At 42.3% G+C, this 17,618-nt stretch overlaps 1 protein-coding gene across 1 annotated transcript in view; it reads right to left on the bottom strand.

Annotated features, from left to right (window-relative positions):
* Window positions 1-274: 274 nt before the first annotated feature.
* TTLL5 (tubulin tyrosine ligase like 5) overlaps window positions 275-17,618 on the bottom strand; it is a gene marked incomplete at its 3' end in the record, with an annotated part of 258,145 nt that continues 240,801 nt past the window's right edge. The window contains exons 33-34 of the mRNA XM_082845972.1: window positions 4,411-4,493; window positions 275-396 (exon numbers count right to left, since the gene is read on the bottom strand). Of these exons, the coding sequence (XP_082702098.1) occupies window positions 275-396; window positions 4,411-4,493 (205 nt within the window). The remainder of the gene's footprint in view (window positions 397-4,410; window positions 4,494-17,618) is intronic.

Here is a 17,618-nt window from a genome sequence, read left to right on the forward strand (position 1 = left end):
GAATGTCCCCATACTTTTCATCAAATGCCTCCATAATAGTAAGGAAATTTCTTACTGCCACAGTGCCACCTACTGGTAGGTCAACATAGAAGCAAGCTAGCAGTAGTTTGACCCACAGATTTGGAGAGTCCTTCTGAGCTCTGGTTTTATAAAATGCCAATTTCCTTGTCATTTTGAGAAAATATCACTTCTCTTGACAGCTATTAAGTCTCTTGCTGTGGCGTAAAGTCAGCAAGTTATAATTAAAAAAATGCTCTTATTTCTTACTGTTACCTTAAATTGGCCCTGACTTCACCGACTTTGATTTTCTCTGTCCTATAACTGTAGAAAGGGCTCCAGATTGTGTGGGCAAGGGTTTGGATCTGGCAAAAATAACTTGGGGAGCGTCCAAAGATCCTGAAAAATGTAAAAAAGAATCCCCACTTAACACTTTATTTAATCTTGGCTGAAAGGACAAGAGGTCAAATCTAAAATTAGACTTTAGGGGATCATCATTCTCCCCGATGCTGGCGCGCCATTGCCAGCCAAACATCAAATCCATTCTCTCTCTCTTGCTTTCTAACAGCATTAAAAGTGGGTAGTAGACCCAAATTCTTGTCCCTTTGACTCTGGGGAGAGAAGAACGTTTTGGGAGCAATAAAGGGTATAAGACACTAGGGCAAGCGCCTCAAGAGTTTATTTTTATTATTAATTTATTGCACTCCAAATCCGCCCGGGATCTCCAACAACTACACGACGCATGTGAAACGAACAAGAATCTGATAGCGAAAATAGGTCAGTCTGCTGAGAGCTGCCAGGCAAATAATTTCGTTTGAAAGTCAAAGTGATTTCTAGATCCTTAGGGTTTGGGCTCCACTGGGTTTACTTTATATTAAAATAAGTTCCTTTCTCTTGTTGTCTCACTTAGAGACAACGAAGTGGGCAGGCAGAGGCACACTGACGTGCTGCTGCCTTGTCCCCACGCAAAGAGCATAAAGCTACCCTGAATTTTACCAAGGTCCGAAATGATAAACGCTTAACGCGGGACACTGCGTCTCACTCCTTGTAGATGTAATCCAGCATTGGTGTTCAAAAGGTGGTATGGTCCCTTCCTCCAACTATAGATCTACAAGAGCTTAAAAAAAAAAAAAAAAAAAAAAAAAAAAAAAGTTGGGCGGAGTGCATATAGAGGCTGGGCTCCAGGACAGGAAAAGCTTAGGCATAAGCTAAGCGGCTGGGATGAGGGCAGCTGGTATGGCTTCAGGCCCTACAACAATGGTAGTTTACACCATCAAATCAGCATGAGAGAAATGCCAGTTATCTAATCTGTTGCTCTCTGCTATTTTAGTTCACCATCACCACTTCAGACCTCAAGAAGAACACCATGGTTATAAAGAAGGAAGGCCAATGGCTTTGGCTTTGAGCCAAAGGCTCTCACTCCAGCTTCCTTCTCAGATTTCCAAATTTGCTGACTCTACACCTTCCCCTTCTATAGCAAACACAGAATATATAGCCTGAGGTAGGGAAGTCAAGGAAAGTTAACACTCATGGAGCATTCCAGGCACTCTGCTAAGAGCTTTCCCATTCACTACCTCATTTAATGTTCATAGTAACAAGAATGCCACTAGGCCACCATCAGCGGGAAAGGACTGACTTGCTTTTCAACAGCGCCCTGGGATGAACCACTATCTATCTCATTCAGACTATCTGACGAACAAGGTCGCACAGCTTGAAGGCCTGGTTGGGCTAGACTTAAAGAAGGGTCAAGGGGTCAGGAAGCAGACTTTTGCTATATTCACGGACTCAATAACTGAGTTAACCAGACCAGACAGGGGCTAAATACCTTTCATAGTCAGTTTAGTGATTCCTATACACGCAAAACTTCCCAGCTCTCAGAGAGATGTGTAAACGTTTTGACTTATTAGGGGTTGTTCTTCCTTCTTGTGGGTTTAAAGAAAAATGTTTTTAATAGCAACCTAACCTTCTCCCTGTTAAAGGACATGCTTCTAAACCCCTAGAATAACACCTTTAAATCTATGTGTAATAAAGAAAAACATAATTTGTAGGTAAAACACTTAAGTGCCAGGTAGTTATTTACTAGCTCTATAAATGACTCTAACAGGGTTAGTTATTATTATGTTGCTAAGGTAAAACATTTACTGGGAAGTATGGAAAATGCCTGAACCTTGCTACATCATGTTCATCAGCCTTTCTTTAAGTATCAGGAACACCAGGAAAGTCATAGAAGAGGAACAAATTCAAAGGACTTTAGAGGCCCAGAGTCATTTGGAGACAACAGCAGTAAACAGCAGGCTACCTAAACAAGGTGAGAAGAATAATGCACTTACCTTAAGGTAGAAGCAGGGAGAAAAGATAGATATTAGAAGCCAGGGAGAGGTACAACTCCTCCTTGCTCTGTGGTTTTATACTGATACCAAATTCAGTACAACTGTTACAAAAACTTCTAAGTACCGTCAACAGTCGGTAAACACTAATTCATGATCAAGATGCTGAAAGTATGACCCACCTGTCCCTCAAATTTCCAACTTGCTCACCCAGAGTGCATGCAAAGTTCAATTCCATACTTAATGTATCAATTAGACACACAAATGAAATACGCAGGTTTCCTGGATCTCCTCAGCTTTGGAAGCGTCTCCAGCCTCGGCAAATCTGAAGAGCTACAGAGGCTCTAAAAGCCGTCTCTCATGGAAACCCTGCAACTAGTCCACGGTTCTCTTAGCCACTCACTTCTCAGGCCATAAGAGTTCCAAGGTGGAAATTTCACTTCCTTAAAAATAACTACCATCTTCTAGTAATTCTTTTTTTGGGGAAAGGGGGGTTTATATTCCCATCAAATATTTCTGGAATTCAGGTTCAAAGAGTTTAAGTGGAAAACAAGATCTTCATACTCTTTTCATATTATTACCTGACTTGGGTGCAGTTACAGAGCCTTTCTCTATATACTGCTTCCTTTAAACCTCACAGTAAGCCTATGAGGTATATGGAATTATCCCCATAATACAGTCAAACTAACCAGGCTCCTTAGCGATCTTGTAATCATTTGAAGGTGTATTACGTCACACACACACACACACACCCTTGCACCCTGCCCTTAAGCTCCTCGATGGCTCCCTACTGCTCTCAAGAACAAGTTCCCTCCCCGGCTCAGGCTGGCCCTGCTACCTCTACAGCCTATTCTCTTGCCACTCCCGGCTCAGATCCCAGTCCTCAGGACAAGGGCTCCCTGAACACAGCACCTTTTCACCACCCGCCCCCTTCCCTCAACTGGCCTTTACCCACATTGTTCCCTCTTCCTGGAACTCCTTCCACCCCGCACCTCCCCTCTCCTGGCTGACCTGTCTACAGTCAAACCCCAGCTTAGATGCTTCTTCCTCTAGGAAGTCCTCCCCAATCCCTAAAGAGCCGGGGTCAGGTTGGCCCTTGGGTTCAAATACTGCTCCACCATTCACTAGCTGTGAGATTTGAGATAACGTTTCATAACCTGTCTGTGCCTTTATTTCTTCAGCCGTAAAACGAGGACTACAGCTGCTATGTTATATGCATGCTTTGTGAACAAACGTTAAGCGTTCAGAAGTGTGCCTGGCACACAGCAATGCGCCAAGGCTGTCTGTTGTCATTCTCTGCGTCCCCAGTGCCAGACATCCCTCCCCACCCCACACAGCAGGCTCCCGCTGACCTCCCTCTCTCCCGGCCTCCAGGTTCCCTGACAGCAGGGACTGTCTAGTTCACCCTTTACGCACCCCAGTGCCCAGCACGTTACTTTCTCCACAGGAGGTGCTCAAAAAAAAAAACACTTGTTGAGTTGAATCCAAGTGGATTTGCTTTCAATCTTCTGATTACCTATTAGTGCATTTTTATGAATTACTCCTCACAGAAAACCATCCCTGGACCAATGATGCCTGACTTCTATGTTGAGAGGCTTGAGGTCCTCAGCAACTACCTGGCAACCGACTATGACATTAGCATGACAGGACACAGATTAGACCACAGCTCCAGCTCTGCATGCATGGATCGTCTCCCACAGGCCCCTTGACTTTCTGAGCTTCTGTTTTCTCACATGGAGGTGACAAAGCTATACCTCACAGGGTTGTGGTGAGGATTTAGTGTGAGATACTACATGTGGAAATACCTTAGAAACAGTAGAACACCAGTCAAATACAGGCTTTTTACTAAACGCTGCAAATCTGATAACATTCTACCAGACGGGGAAATTTTGCCTACCCCAAACTAGTTCTGGAAAACCATTTCATCCTAAAATGTCGCTGTCATTTGGAAGAAGAGAGTAACAAAATGCCCACTTGCCAGTGCTCCAGAGGCCTGGATGCTTCGTTCTCTGAGCTGGAGCTCTCTTCAGAGGCAGGAGAGAACTTGCTGGCCCAGACCCTGCCCGCTGTCCCACCTGGAACTGACCTGTGGAGCTGGTGATGGGCACAAAGGCTGCAGAGTTAAGGCTGCTCTGGAGTCCGTCCAGCTGCCCTTCTGTGGAGGACGCTCTGAAACACAAGCAGCTTGGTTAGACCTGCAGACAGAAAGGTGAGGTCAACTACAGCCCTGCAATGGCTCTGCCTCTTGCTTTTGGTGTTGCCACTCATTCCCTTTCTTCTTTCAAGTCAAATGTCGTCTTATCAGAAAGAACTTCTAAGACCAACCTATCCCCTACTTCTGAAATGTTACATATTTTAAAATTTATTGTCCATCTCTCCCCATTGGAACACAGCTTCAAGAAAGCACGGGCTCTGATCACTACTGTGTCCCCAGTGCCTAAGCATTCAACAAATACTTACTGAATGAATAAATTAAGTTCCTGGTATTGACTTGGATAAATCATAAGTAAAGACATTAAAAAAAAAAAAGTTTCACGTAGAGCAGTGATTCTCAACTGGGGGAGGGAGGGGGGCAGATTTTGCTTCCTCCCCCCACCCTCTCACAGGGGACACTTGGTGATGTTGAGATATCTGTGGTTGTCACAACTACGGGGCCTACGGCATCCAGTGGGTAGAGGCCAGGAATGGTGCTAAGCCTTTCCTACGGTGCACTAGAAAGTGCACCAAAACAAAGAATATTCTGGTCCAAGATGTCAGCTGTGCCGAGGTTGAGAAGCCATATACAGAGGCGCCTCCCCTCGTGCCACCGTTGACAAGAGATAGGACGGAGTATACTAGATTCTTTGGGCACAGTTTCCCCAGCCACTTGTCTTAGAAGTTCTATGACTGGCCTGATGCCCTACAGACCACGCCAGGTCTCCCTGTTATAGGCTCTTACAGCTTTGTCATTCTTTCATTGCATTTACCAAAATTATAGAACCGTGTAACTGGTTGCTTAACAGCTGTCATCCTTGCTAGAATGTGCGTTCCATGAAGACAGAGACTGCTTCAGTCTCATTCAGTGTTGTATCCATAGCTCCTAATATTGCATTTTGCACATACTAGGTACTTAATAAATATTTTTTGAAGTAACCTCACCCACTGCCCCATTAATACACTTATTTGTTGGGCCCATCTCCCTTGACTTTAGCTGACATGTAACAATTTTACCTGGGAGATTCAAGTTCTCATGCTCGGTTCTTTATTTGTTGAGCAGCGTCCAACCCAACCTGTAGTACCTTCGCCCAACACTACTTTTCCATTTACTCACTCAAGCAAAAAATACTCATTAAGCATTCCTGCGCTTGGTGCTAGTGAGGAGGTAGGCATTTGGCAAATCCATAAGATACAAACTGTGTGATAAATGCTACGGAGAAAAAGCACAAGGTGTTATGAGAGAATGAAACAGGGAACCTGATTTAGATGGTGAGGAGAAAGGGATTCCCCTGGTGGCCTAGTGGTTAGGATTCAGGCTTTTACTGCCGTGGCCCAGGATCAACCCCTCCCTGGTCAGGGAACAGAGATCCCCCAAGTCATGCTGCGTGGCCAAAAGAAAAAACCTCTTCAAAAAATAAATAAATAGGGCTTCCCTGGTGGCGCAGTGGTTAAGAATCCATCTGCCAACGCAAGGGCGGGTTCGAGCCCTGGTCCAGGAAGATCCCACATGCCGCAGAGCAACTAAGCCTGTGTGCCACAACTACTGAGGCTGCACTCTAGAGCTCCCATGCCACAACTACTGAGCCCGTGTGCCACAACTACTGAAGCCCGCGTGCCTAGAGCCCGTGCTCCGCAACAAGAGAAGCCACCGCAATGAGAAGCCCGCGCACCGCAACGAAGAGTAGCCCCCGCTCGCCGCAACTAGAGAAAGCCCGCACACAGCCAAAAATAAATAAATAAATGAATGAAAAATTTAAAATAAATAAATAAATGAAATTTTAACTAACTAAATAAAAACCATTAGTTGTGTACATGGTGAGGAGAGTGGTCAAGGATGGCCTTTCTGAGGAAATCGTGCTTCAGGCACGTCCTGAAGTCAGGAGAAGCAGGCATTAGCCAAGAGCAGGGAACAGGAAAGAGTCTTTCACGGAGAAGAAATGTCCATCTAATGATTCTGAGGCAGAAAGGGGCTTAGAATGTCCTGGGAGACTTTAAAGACCATCAAAGTGTGCGCGTGGGTGGCGGTTAGTTAGGCAGTGTTTGCCAAACATCCCTGACGGGAATCACCTGGGCTCGCTTGTCAATCACACAGCTTTCCAGGCCCTTCACTTGGAGATTCTGATTCAGTGGTCTGGGATAGGCCTTGAGAACTCAGGCTTTTTTTAGCTCCCCAGGTGCCCAGGTGATTCATATCCAGAGAAGTCAGGGAAACACTGACTGGTGAGTAGAGGAAGGTGGGATGGGAAGCGCTGGGAGAGGCTTAGGTGCCCAGGTGGTCCCTACACCCCTGATGGAGATGTGCCACTTGAGAACACACCCCAGCAGCGATGCAAGGATCACACTGTCTCACAGCCCTTCCCCTCTAGCGAGCCTCGATCTGGGCGCTGCCCACTCCTTTCCACTTTCGCTTTGAGGACAGGGGAACCACAAAAAGAAGAGAAAGGAGCAGAGGGCTTTTTCCCTTTTCCCAAGCCTCAGCCTCGGAGAGCTACATCTGGAATGCGTATGCAATTTATTTAAGCCCCTTATGGACCCAAAAAACCATCCAAAGCATCTGTAGGCCGATATTTGTGCTTCCAGGTCCAAGTGAAAAAGGCAAAGTTCTGGAGGGCCTAGGATGGGCTCTTTCCTTTATAAAAGTTAAAAAACCCAAAGGCCCATTCACTTGTGTTAGGAGAAGCTAAGTCAAGAAAACTTACGGGGCTGATCTCAGTGTCCTGGAGGAAGCCCTAGTGTAAGCAGTAAAAAGGGAAGCAGGCAGGCGACATTTTGGAGGCAGTAGAATACGGGCAGGGAACAGAAAGCTTCCGGAGGCATGTGAAGAGTCCCTGGGGGTTTAGAGCTAGTGACTTCTTTCTCCTCTCCTCTCTGGAATTCCTCTCCCACCCTTCACCTTTATAGGCCTCCTCCTCTTCCTCACCCAAGATCTCCTGCTCCTGTGTCCCCTTTGCACCCAGTTCTACTCACTCTTCCATCCTCCTCCCTCCAGCAACTCCCACCACAGGCCTCAGGAGCCATTGCTGATTCCGACTTTGAACATTCTGAACGGTCCTACTGTTTCTCGCACGAGGTCCCCTTCTCCCCAGTGGAGGAGAAATGTGTCCACAGATGTCCAAGGGGAAACTCAGAGTAAATTTTTCCATAGAGACACTGGTACACAAAATGGTTTGGGTTTATGTTATTACAACTTTAGGCACATCATGGGTAAATATGCTTTTGCTGTGATAACATCATTTCCTTGGGAAAATATGTTCCAACTTCTGGACAAACCACTCCGAAATGAGAACTTTTAAAACATCGCTTGTCTAGAGGCTGTATGTTAATTTGCACTTGCTGATCTGCTTCTGCAATGATTCTTTGCTGCTTTCCTGAAAGTACTTGTGTTTTAGGAAGTATTTACATAGAAAGGTATGTATATGTCCCCTTGGTTGTTTCTTTTCTTTTTTTTAAAAAAATAAAATAAATTTATTTATTTATTTATTTTTGGCTGTGTTGGGTCTGTTGCTGTGTGCTGGCTTTCTCTAGTTGTGGCGAGTGGGGGCCACTCTTCCTTGTGGTGTTTGGGCTTCTCATTGCGGTGGCTTCTCTTGTTGCGGAGCACGGGCTCTAGGCATACGGGCTTCAGTAGTTGTGGCACGTGGGCTCAGTAGTTGTGGTGCACGGCCTTAGTTGCTCTGCTGCATGTGGGATCTTCCAGGACCAGGGATTGATCCCGTGTCCCCTGCATTGGCAGGCAGATTCTTAACCACTGCACCACCAGGGAAGTACCCCCCGTGGTTGTTTCTAAGTCTGTTACTGGGCTTTGACATTAAGGTAACAGGACCTAAGTCATAGGGTTGTTGAGGATTAAATAAGATGGTGGATGTAAAGCACATCCTAGTACAGTGTTGGGTTTTACATTAAGGGATAAATAAACATTAACCATTACTAGTATTTTTATTTTTACTTAGGAATATTGACAATCTTTGCATTCACTATAAGCCTATCTACATAAAAAATATTAAGTTGGATGACTCATTGATTCTAATTCAGTATGGATTATTGGTGCTAAACTGTAGAAGAATGACCACAGATATTCAGAACTTGCAACTTAACAGTGATTTGCTATTGAAGTCAAAAGGTAATTATTGGCAACCTACCAGTCAGAAATCAAAATCAGTCAAAATTACTCTTAAACTCCCTTTGGAAGAGAGGTCTCATTTGAGGTTGACAACCTGTCTCTTAATAAAGCTAATACACATCTTTTTCCCCTGCCAGCATCAGAATTAATCACTGTTTCTTCAACTGTGCGCCAAATGAAGTAGCTGGCTTGTCATATAGAATATGCGTCTTTAAGCATGAGAATTACACATAGTACAGTGGGATGCTCTTCCTATAAGAGAAGCACGCATCTCCCATCTTGTCCTGAGGGGAATATCAAGTAGAATGAGCCACTATCGAAATTGTACTTTCTCTTTCTCTCTGAATAGCTGAATGTGCAAAGTTACATGTGTGTTGGATGCAGCTACATTACCTGTGGTGTTCTGATCACAGTACAAATGGAATACAAAGAGGTGGCTAAAGATGAATTCAGAAAGATGAGTTATAAAAGTATGCAGGGACTTCCCTGGTGATCCAGTGGGTAAGACTCCCCGCTCCCAATGCATGGCGCCTGGGTTCGATCCCTGGTCAGGGAACTAGATCCCGCACGCATGCCACAACTAAGAATCCCCATGTCACAACTAAGGGCCTGCAAGCCACAGCTAGGACCTGGAGCAGCCAAAATAAATTAAAAAAAAAAAAAAGTTCAAGAGTTTTGCGGTGAGAAATACTGAAAAGATGGGATGAGAAAGGTGCCATTAACGTTATATCACACAAAAGTTAGAGTTCAAACCAAGAAGAGTGCTAGGTATGACTATCTGATCCTGTAGTTTTCCTTAATTGTTATTCTCGGAAATGGTGCAAGTTCTAGGAGACGGAAAGGAGATGTAGTCAAAGGTTGAGTGTTAGAGGCTTACTACAGTCTCAGCTGTGGTCATGGGCTTAGTTCAGACCCTTCTCTGCAGGTGAACTGTCTCTAATCATCAAAAGCTGCTGAAGGACAGGATTCCTGATTGACGGAGCCACTTAAAAACTGAAATAAGATATGTGGCCATATACAGTGGCAATGAAGAATTAGAAGACCTCCATTACCAGTGACATCTCCATGAAGGCAGGAACTCTCCTTGGGACGTGTTCATAGCTAGTACCTAAAGAGTTTCCTTAAAAATTAAATATGTACTTCCTAACCCAGAATTCAATTCACTTGCTCCATTTCTCTCTACTCCTCTTGCCTCTTCCATGTTCCTGCAGCCCAAGAAAGATCCTGATATGGGCATTGAGGGGAAACAGCTCTTCTGGGCCTTTCAAAGATGTTGTTCAATGATACGTTATAAACAAATCATATCTCTGTAAGTGGAAATATTGTCTTTAATAAATACTGCATTTATTATTTTGAAAGACTTCTTGTAGTGCAAGTCTCTACTTAGGGAATACAAGCTGATCAAATGGCTGGCTAGCAGTTCCACTGGCATCAAGACCACACCATACAGCAGGCCTATATAACATGCCATCACCAAGGACGGTTATAATGAGGAAAACCCCCATTATCCATTTTGCTGGTGAGGGTGATGTGTCTTTTCATGGGTCTGTATTTCCTTTATTTGTGGTTTCCTCCCCACACCCCACCCCAGGCCATTATTTTAATCAGTGGAAGCTTTCCTGAAAGTGATATTCTTTCTTTAAGATCTGTTTTGTTCATTACTTCACAAGGTTGACTGTGGTTTGGTGCTATATTTCAAGGCTTTCCACATCTCTAACACAGAGGTACTAGTTTTCTATTTCACTGGTTTAGTGAAAGTCTATCTTGGATTCATGTCACCACATCAGGGACGACCCTTCTGTAGAAGGAAGGACATACAAAAGGAAAATGCTCAAGATTCTACAGAAAGAGTAGAGTGAGAAATGCTGATGTTGTCAGGGTGTGGCAAGTGGCCACGGTGGCATCTGTGAAGGTCCTGAAAAGAAAAACCCTCAAACTTGATCATTTTTATAAAATACCGGTGACAATCAACCACTTTTCAATTCTCAAAGGACAGAGGAAATCCTAAGATGCAAGTTAGGTTAAAGAACTGAATTCCAAAAAAAAGACTTTGACTTTTCTTAGTGAACATTTACTCACAGATTAAATGTCTTATAATTTTCCTTACAACATACCTACGTGCACACAAGTGTTTGTGTAATCCTGTCCAGGGATTACATATGCATTTCACAAACAGAAGCTAACATGTTACTCCTTAGCAAATAACAATTAGAACATTGTTAATGTGGGTCTGGTTCCAAAACCAATTCAAGAAACACTTAGTGGGCTTCCCTGGTAGCGCAGTGGTTGAGAGTCTGCCTGCTGATGCAGGGGACACGGGTTCGTGCCCCGGTCTGGGAAGATCCCACATGCCGTGGAGCAGCTAGGCCCGTGAGCCATGGCCGCTGAGGCTGCGCGAGAGGCCTGCGTACGGCAAAAAAAAAAAAAAAAAAAAAAAAAAAAGAAACACTTAGTGAGGTCAACTTGTGTGTAGTAGTGGTGCACGGGACTCATTTTATAAACATACTACACATTATCTAATCCATCATATTTCTTGGTACATTCCTTTTCATCCCTAATATTATTTATGTGGAACTTTCTCTTTTTCTTATTTATTAGTCATTGCAGAGGTAAGCCTTGCTATTGTTTGCTGTCAATTTCATTCATTCCTGCACCAAGTATTTAATGAACACCTAACGTGCCAGACACTGACTGAGGCACTGTTCTCCCATGTTCTCCCGTGTGCCAGGCTCTTCTAAGTGATTTCTATATTTTTATTATTTACGCTGTTGTTTCTTTTATAGCGTTTCAAGTTAAATGATTAACTCACTGATTTTCAATCCTTCCTGTCTTTGTAATAAATGTATCTAAGATTACAAATTTACTTTCGAGTAGTTTTGGCTATCCCACAAATTTGATATGTCATACTTTCATAGCCATTCAGTTCTAAATGTTTTATGATTTTCCTTATGACTACCTCTTTAACAACTATTACCCTATTTTAAAAAAATTTCAAACACATAGGCCTTAAAAAAAACTATCTTATTATTTCTAAATTAAGTATATTTATTATAGTTACAGAGTGTGATACTGATGTTTTGAAATGGGTGGAGCCTTCATTTGTGACACAGTATGTGCTGAAGTTTTATAAATATTCCACGTATACTTTAAAAGAATGTATATTATCCCTTTTGGGCCCAGGAGTCTGTGCATGGCTATTAATGTTTTCCTGTGAGTTGTGACTCATAACGGGGTTGTAAAATCAATTTAGGAGACACAATCAGCATTTTAAAAAGGATAGGAGCCCGTATCCGTAGCCCTCCCTCCCTCCGGCCTGAGTGAGCCAGAGCCCCCTAATCAGCTGCTCTTTTAACCCCGTACTGTCTGAGCAAAGAACAGACGCCCTCAGGCGACCTACACGCAGAGGTGGGGCCAAATCCAAAGCTGAACCCTGGGAGTTGTGAGAACAAAGGACAGAAAGGGAAATCTCTCCCAGCAGCCTCAGGAGCAGCGGATTAAAGCTCCACAATCAACTTGATGTACCCTGCAACTGTGGAAAACCTAAACAGACAACGAATCTTCCCAAAATTGAGGAGGTGGACTTTGAGAGCAAGATATATTATTTTTTCCCCTTTTCCTCTTTTTGTGAGTGTGTATGTGTAAGCTTCTGTGTGAGATTTTGTCTGTATAGTTTTGCTTTCACCATTGGTCCTAGGGTTCTGTCCGTCCGTTTTTTTTTTTCTTTTTTTACTTAAAAAATTTTTTTCTTAATAATTATTTAAGATTTTAATAACTTTATTTTATTTTACGTTACTTTATTTTATCCTCTTTCTTTCTTTATTTCTATTTTTTCTCCCTTTTATTCTGAGGCATGTGGATGAAAGGCTCTCGGTGCTCCAGCCAGGAGTCAGTGCTGTGCCTCTGAGGCGGGAGAGCCAACTTCAGGACACTGGTCCACAAGAGACCACCCAGCTCCACGTAATATCAAATGGTGAAAATCTCCCAGAGATCTCCATCTCAACGCCAAGACCCAGCTTCCCTCAATGACCAGCAAGCTACAGTGCTGGACACCCTATGCCAAACAACTAGCAAGACAGGAACACAGCCCCATCCATTACCAGAGAGGCTGCCTAAAGTCATAATAAGGCCACAGACACCCCAAAACACACCACCAGACGAGGACCTGCCCACCAGAAAGACAAGATCCAGCCTCATCCACCAGAACACAGGAACTAGTCAACTCCACCAGGAAGCCTACACAGCCCACTGAACCAACCTTAGCCACTGGGGACAGACACCAAAAACAATGGGAACTACGAACCTGCAGCCTGTGAAAAGGAGACCACAAACACAGTAAGTTAAGCAAAATGAGAAGACAGAGAAACACACAGCAGATGAAGGAGCAAGATAAAAACCCACCAGACCTAATAAATGAAGAGGAAATAGGCAGTCTACCTGAAAAAGAATTCAGAATAATGATAGTAAAGATGATCCAAAATCTTGGAAATAGAATGGAGAAAATACAAGAAACGTTTAACAAGGACCTAGAAGAAGTAAAGAACAAACAATGATGAACAACACAATAAATGAAATTAAAAGTTCTCTAGAAGGGATCAATAGCAGAATAACTGAGGCAGAAGAACAGATAAGTGACCTGGAAGATAAAATAGTGGAAATAACTACTGCAGAGCAGAATAAAGAAAAAAGAATGAATGGATACAGAAGATGTGGCACATATATACAATGGAATATTACTCAGCCATAAAAAGAAACGAAATTGAGTTATTTGTAGTGAGGTGGATGGACCTAGAGTCTGTCATACAGAGTGAAGTAGGTCAGAAAGAGTAAAACAAATACCATATGCTAACACATATATATGGAATCTAAGAAAAAAAAAAAAGGTCATGAAGAACCTAGGGGTAAGACGGGAATAAAGACACAGACCTACTAGAGAATGGACTTGAGGATATGGGGAGGGGGAAGGGTAACCTGTGACAAAGTGAGAGAGTGGCATGGACATATATACACTACCAAATGTAAAAGAGCTAGTGGGAAGCAGCCGCATAGCACAGGGAGATCAGCTAGGTGGTTTGTGACCACCTAGAGGGGTGGGATAGGGATGGTGGGAGGGAGGGAGATGCAAGAAAGAGATATGGGAACATATGTATATGTATAGCTGATTCACTTTGTTATAAAGCAGAAACTAACACACCATTGTAAAGCAATTATACTCCAATAAAGATGTTAAAAAAAAAAGTCATTTCTAAAACACAAGTCTTTAGATTAGAGCAGACATCACAGTCTTTCTTTAAACCCAGTACCGTTTCTTTCGCAAGGCTGTTCGCAAGATCTAGCTTCTCAAGTCTTAGAAATAACACCTTGAGACTGAAATATCAAACTCTACAATAAAGAAGGAGCCAGCACTTAATACTATCTCACTTGAGATCCAGTCAGGAAGATTTGGGTAAGCCTGAATGAACATGAACAATTACTACCGCTCTTCTCCCTTGGGTGTTATGACCATGGGTCAGTTGGTGTGAACTGTTCTGGCCTCCATGGCTTCACCTGTTCTACGAAGTTTATAGTTCCAAAGTGTCATATCCTAGGGAGAGTTTAAAATCCCAGTGAGAGAAATAGGATCATCCCCAACTTTACGGACTAGGTACACTCTCTCAAGTGTTTTCATGTGTAATTATGCTTCAGTGCATAATGTCTGTGAAAACAAAATAATAATTAATAAATTAAAAGGATAGGAAGTAGTATTTCGTGAAACTTTTATTTCATATACATAGAGATATTTTTACTGGGTTGCATATAAAATGTATTTTTAAATTATGAGTGGTGGTCAAAAAAGATTAAAAGCCACTTACTAAAGCAAACTGTTAATTCTCCATTTCAAATATTCAAAATCTTCAGAAATTTTTGTTTGAGTTACCTGTCAGTTAATGATAGAAGTATATTAAAATAAATTACTCACCATGATAATTTGTGAATTTCTCTTAAATAATTTGTTAGCTTTTGATTTATATATTTTGAAGTTATGTTAAGTGCATACAAGTGCTTTTCTTTATCCCTATCAATGATGTTTGCTTAATTTTATCTATGGATGTACTAGTTTTCCTTCTAATTAGTATTGCATGGTTTACCTTTTTCCAATCTTTGACTTTTCTGCAAGATTTTACTTTAGGTATGTCTCTTTTAAGCAGCTTATAACTGAGCATTTTAAAAAATGGAATTTGGTAATCTATCTTTTAATAGAAGAGTATAATCTGTTAACATTTATTGTGATTACACATGTGTTTTACTTTATCTTAGTTTAAATTTTCCATTTACCATCTTTTTCCTTTGCTTTTTTTTCCCTTCATTTCCTGCCTCCCACTGGATTCACAGAGTTTCTACATTCCCTTCTCTTCCCCTCTGTTGGTTTGAAAGCAATAGACTGTATATTAATTATTTAGCTATTATTTTCTAAGAAAGTATAAAGCCATTCAGTATTCTGTCCTGTCCTTAAACTTGACACAGATCTGTTATACATTTACTATCCACTGACTACTCTTGTCCCTGACTCCTGTTGTTGTCTTAAATGTGTTTTATCTTCTTAAAGAAGACCAACAATTATTTTTATAGTCACTAACATTTATAGACATTTTATAAAATTTTTGCACTTCACTGTTTCATGTTATTCTGGGTTCACTTTTATCTTTGCTACTTCTTTCAGTGAAGGCCATGGGTGGTATACTCTTAGACCTTGAATATCTCAAATTATTTATTTATTTATTTATTTATTTTGCGGTACGCGGGCCTCTCACTGTTGTGGCCTCTCCCGTTGCGGAGCACAGGCTCCAGACACGCAGGCTCAGCGGCCATGGCTCATGGGCCCAGCTGCTCCGCGGCATGTGGGATCCTCCCGGGCCGAGGCACGAACCCGTGTCCCCTGCATCGGCAGGCGGACTCTCAACCACTGCGCCACCAGGGAAGCCCTCAAATTATTATTATTTTTTGCCTTCTTTCTTGAATGACAATTTAGCTATATATAAAATTCTAGACTCAAAGTTACTTTATCTCAACACTGTAAAGCTATTAGCTCTCGTCTTCTGCCACTTATTACTTCTGAAGAGAAGAATGCTGGTATTCCGTTTTCCTTTGTAGTTAAAGTGAATTTTCTTTCAGATAATACATGAGACTCCCCATTTATGCTTGATGGTCTGCACTGTCACTATGATGTGTCTAGAGGTGCATTTATTTTGGTAGAAGAAATGATTTTTTTTTTTTTAGCTGAGGACTCATATCTTTCTCCAGTTCCAGAAAATTCTCAGCTATTTTTTATTTTTTTTTACATCTTTATTGGAGTATAATTGCTTTACAATGGTGTGTTAGTTTCTGCTTTATAACAAAGTGAATCAGCTATACATATACATATGTTCCCATATCTCTTCCCTCTTGCGTCTCCCTCCCTCCCACCCTCCCTGTCCCACCCCTCTAGGTGGTCACAGAGCACCGAGCTGATCTCCCTGTGCTATGCGGCTGCTTCCCACTAGCTATCTATTTTACGTTTGGTAGTGTATATATGTCCATGCCACTCTCTTGCTTTGTCACGGCTCACCCTTCCCGCCCCCCCATATCCTCAAGTCCATTCTCTAGTAGGTCTGTGTCCTTAGTCCTCTCTTACCCCTAGGTTCTTCATGACATTTTTTTTTCTTAAATTCCATATATATGTGTTAGCATACGGTATTTGTCTTTCTCTTTCTGACTTACTTCACTCTGTATGACAGACTCTAGGTCCATCCATCTCATTACAAATAACTCAATTTCGTTTCTTTTTATGGCTAATATTCCATTGTATATATGTGCCACATCTTCTTCATCCATCATCTCTTGATGGACACTTAGGTTGTTTCCATCTCTGGGCTATTGTAAATAGAGCTGCAATGAACATTTTGGTACATGACTCTTTTTGAATTATGGTTTTCTTAGGGTATATGCCCAGTAGTGGGATTGCTGGGTCATATGGTAGTTCTATTTGTAGTTTTTTAAGGAACCTCCATACTGTTCTCCATAGTGGCTGTACCAATTCACATTCCCACCAGCAGTGCAAGAGTGTTCCTTTTCTCCATACTCTATCCAGCATTTATTGTTTCTAGATTTTTTGATGATGGCCATTCTGACTGGTGTGAGATGATACCTCATTGTAGTTTTGATTTGCATTTCTCTAATGATTAATGATGTTATTTTTTAAAGTATTGCTTGTTCATCTATCCTTCAGCTCTCTCTTCTGATATTCCTATCAGAGTCACATGTCATGTTCCACAAGATACTGTTAGATACATGATCTAATATGTCTGACCATTCAAAAATATTAATTTCATCTGCAAGGAATTCATGGCCCAGCTGCTGATTCTGCTGGCAATCCTTCTTAATACTAGATTTATTCATGCGTTTTAGAATTTTGGTTTGCGGCTCATTTTGAATAGAAATCACTTCCCCCCTTTGTCTCCCTACTTGCTCACCCCTCCCTGTCTGAAGATTTTACAGTTGCCTCTACCCAGTCTCCCTGACCCCAGTCCAGAACCAGACTTTACAGTGGTATTCTGGTGCCCCTGCCTCAGAGATAAATAGAAATCCAGGTGAGTTCTGAGACATGAACAGTTGCAAGGGTATTTCATTATCTTTCTAACTCTGTAGGCCCATAGCCTTATATAAAGATGGAGCCTCAGCCAGTGGGTCCATGTCAGCTTTGTCAGTCTCCCTGTAGAAGAGCCCAGTGCATTCTTTAGCTCAGGATTTTTCAACCTTGGTACTACTGACATTTTGGACTGGGTGAGTCTTCACTGTGGGGAACTGTCCTGTGCTTTGCAGGACGTTTAGTAGCATCCCTAGACTCTATTCATTAGATGCCAGTAGCAACACACACCCCCCCCCCCGCCCCGCTCAATTATGACAACCAATGACTCCAGACATTGTCAAATGTCCTCTGGGGGGCAACATCATCTCCAGTTGAA

The sequence above is a fragment of the Leucopleurus acutus genome (genome assembly GCF_964270905.1).
Source record: "Leucopleurus acutus genome assembly, chromosome: 1".
NCBI classification, from domain to species: Eukaryota; Metazoa; Chordata; class Mammalia; order Artiodactyla; family Delphinidae; genus Leucopleurus; species Leucopleurus acutus.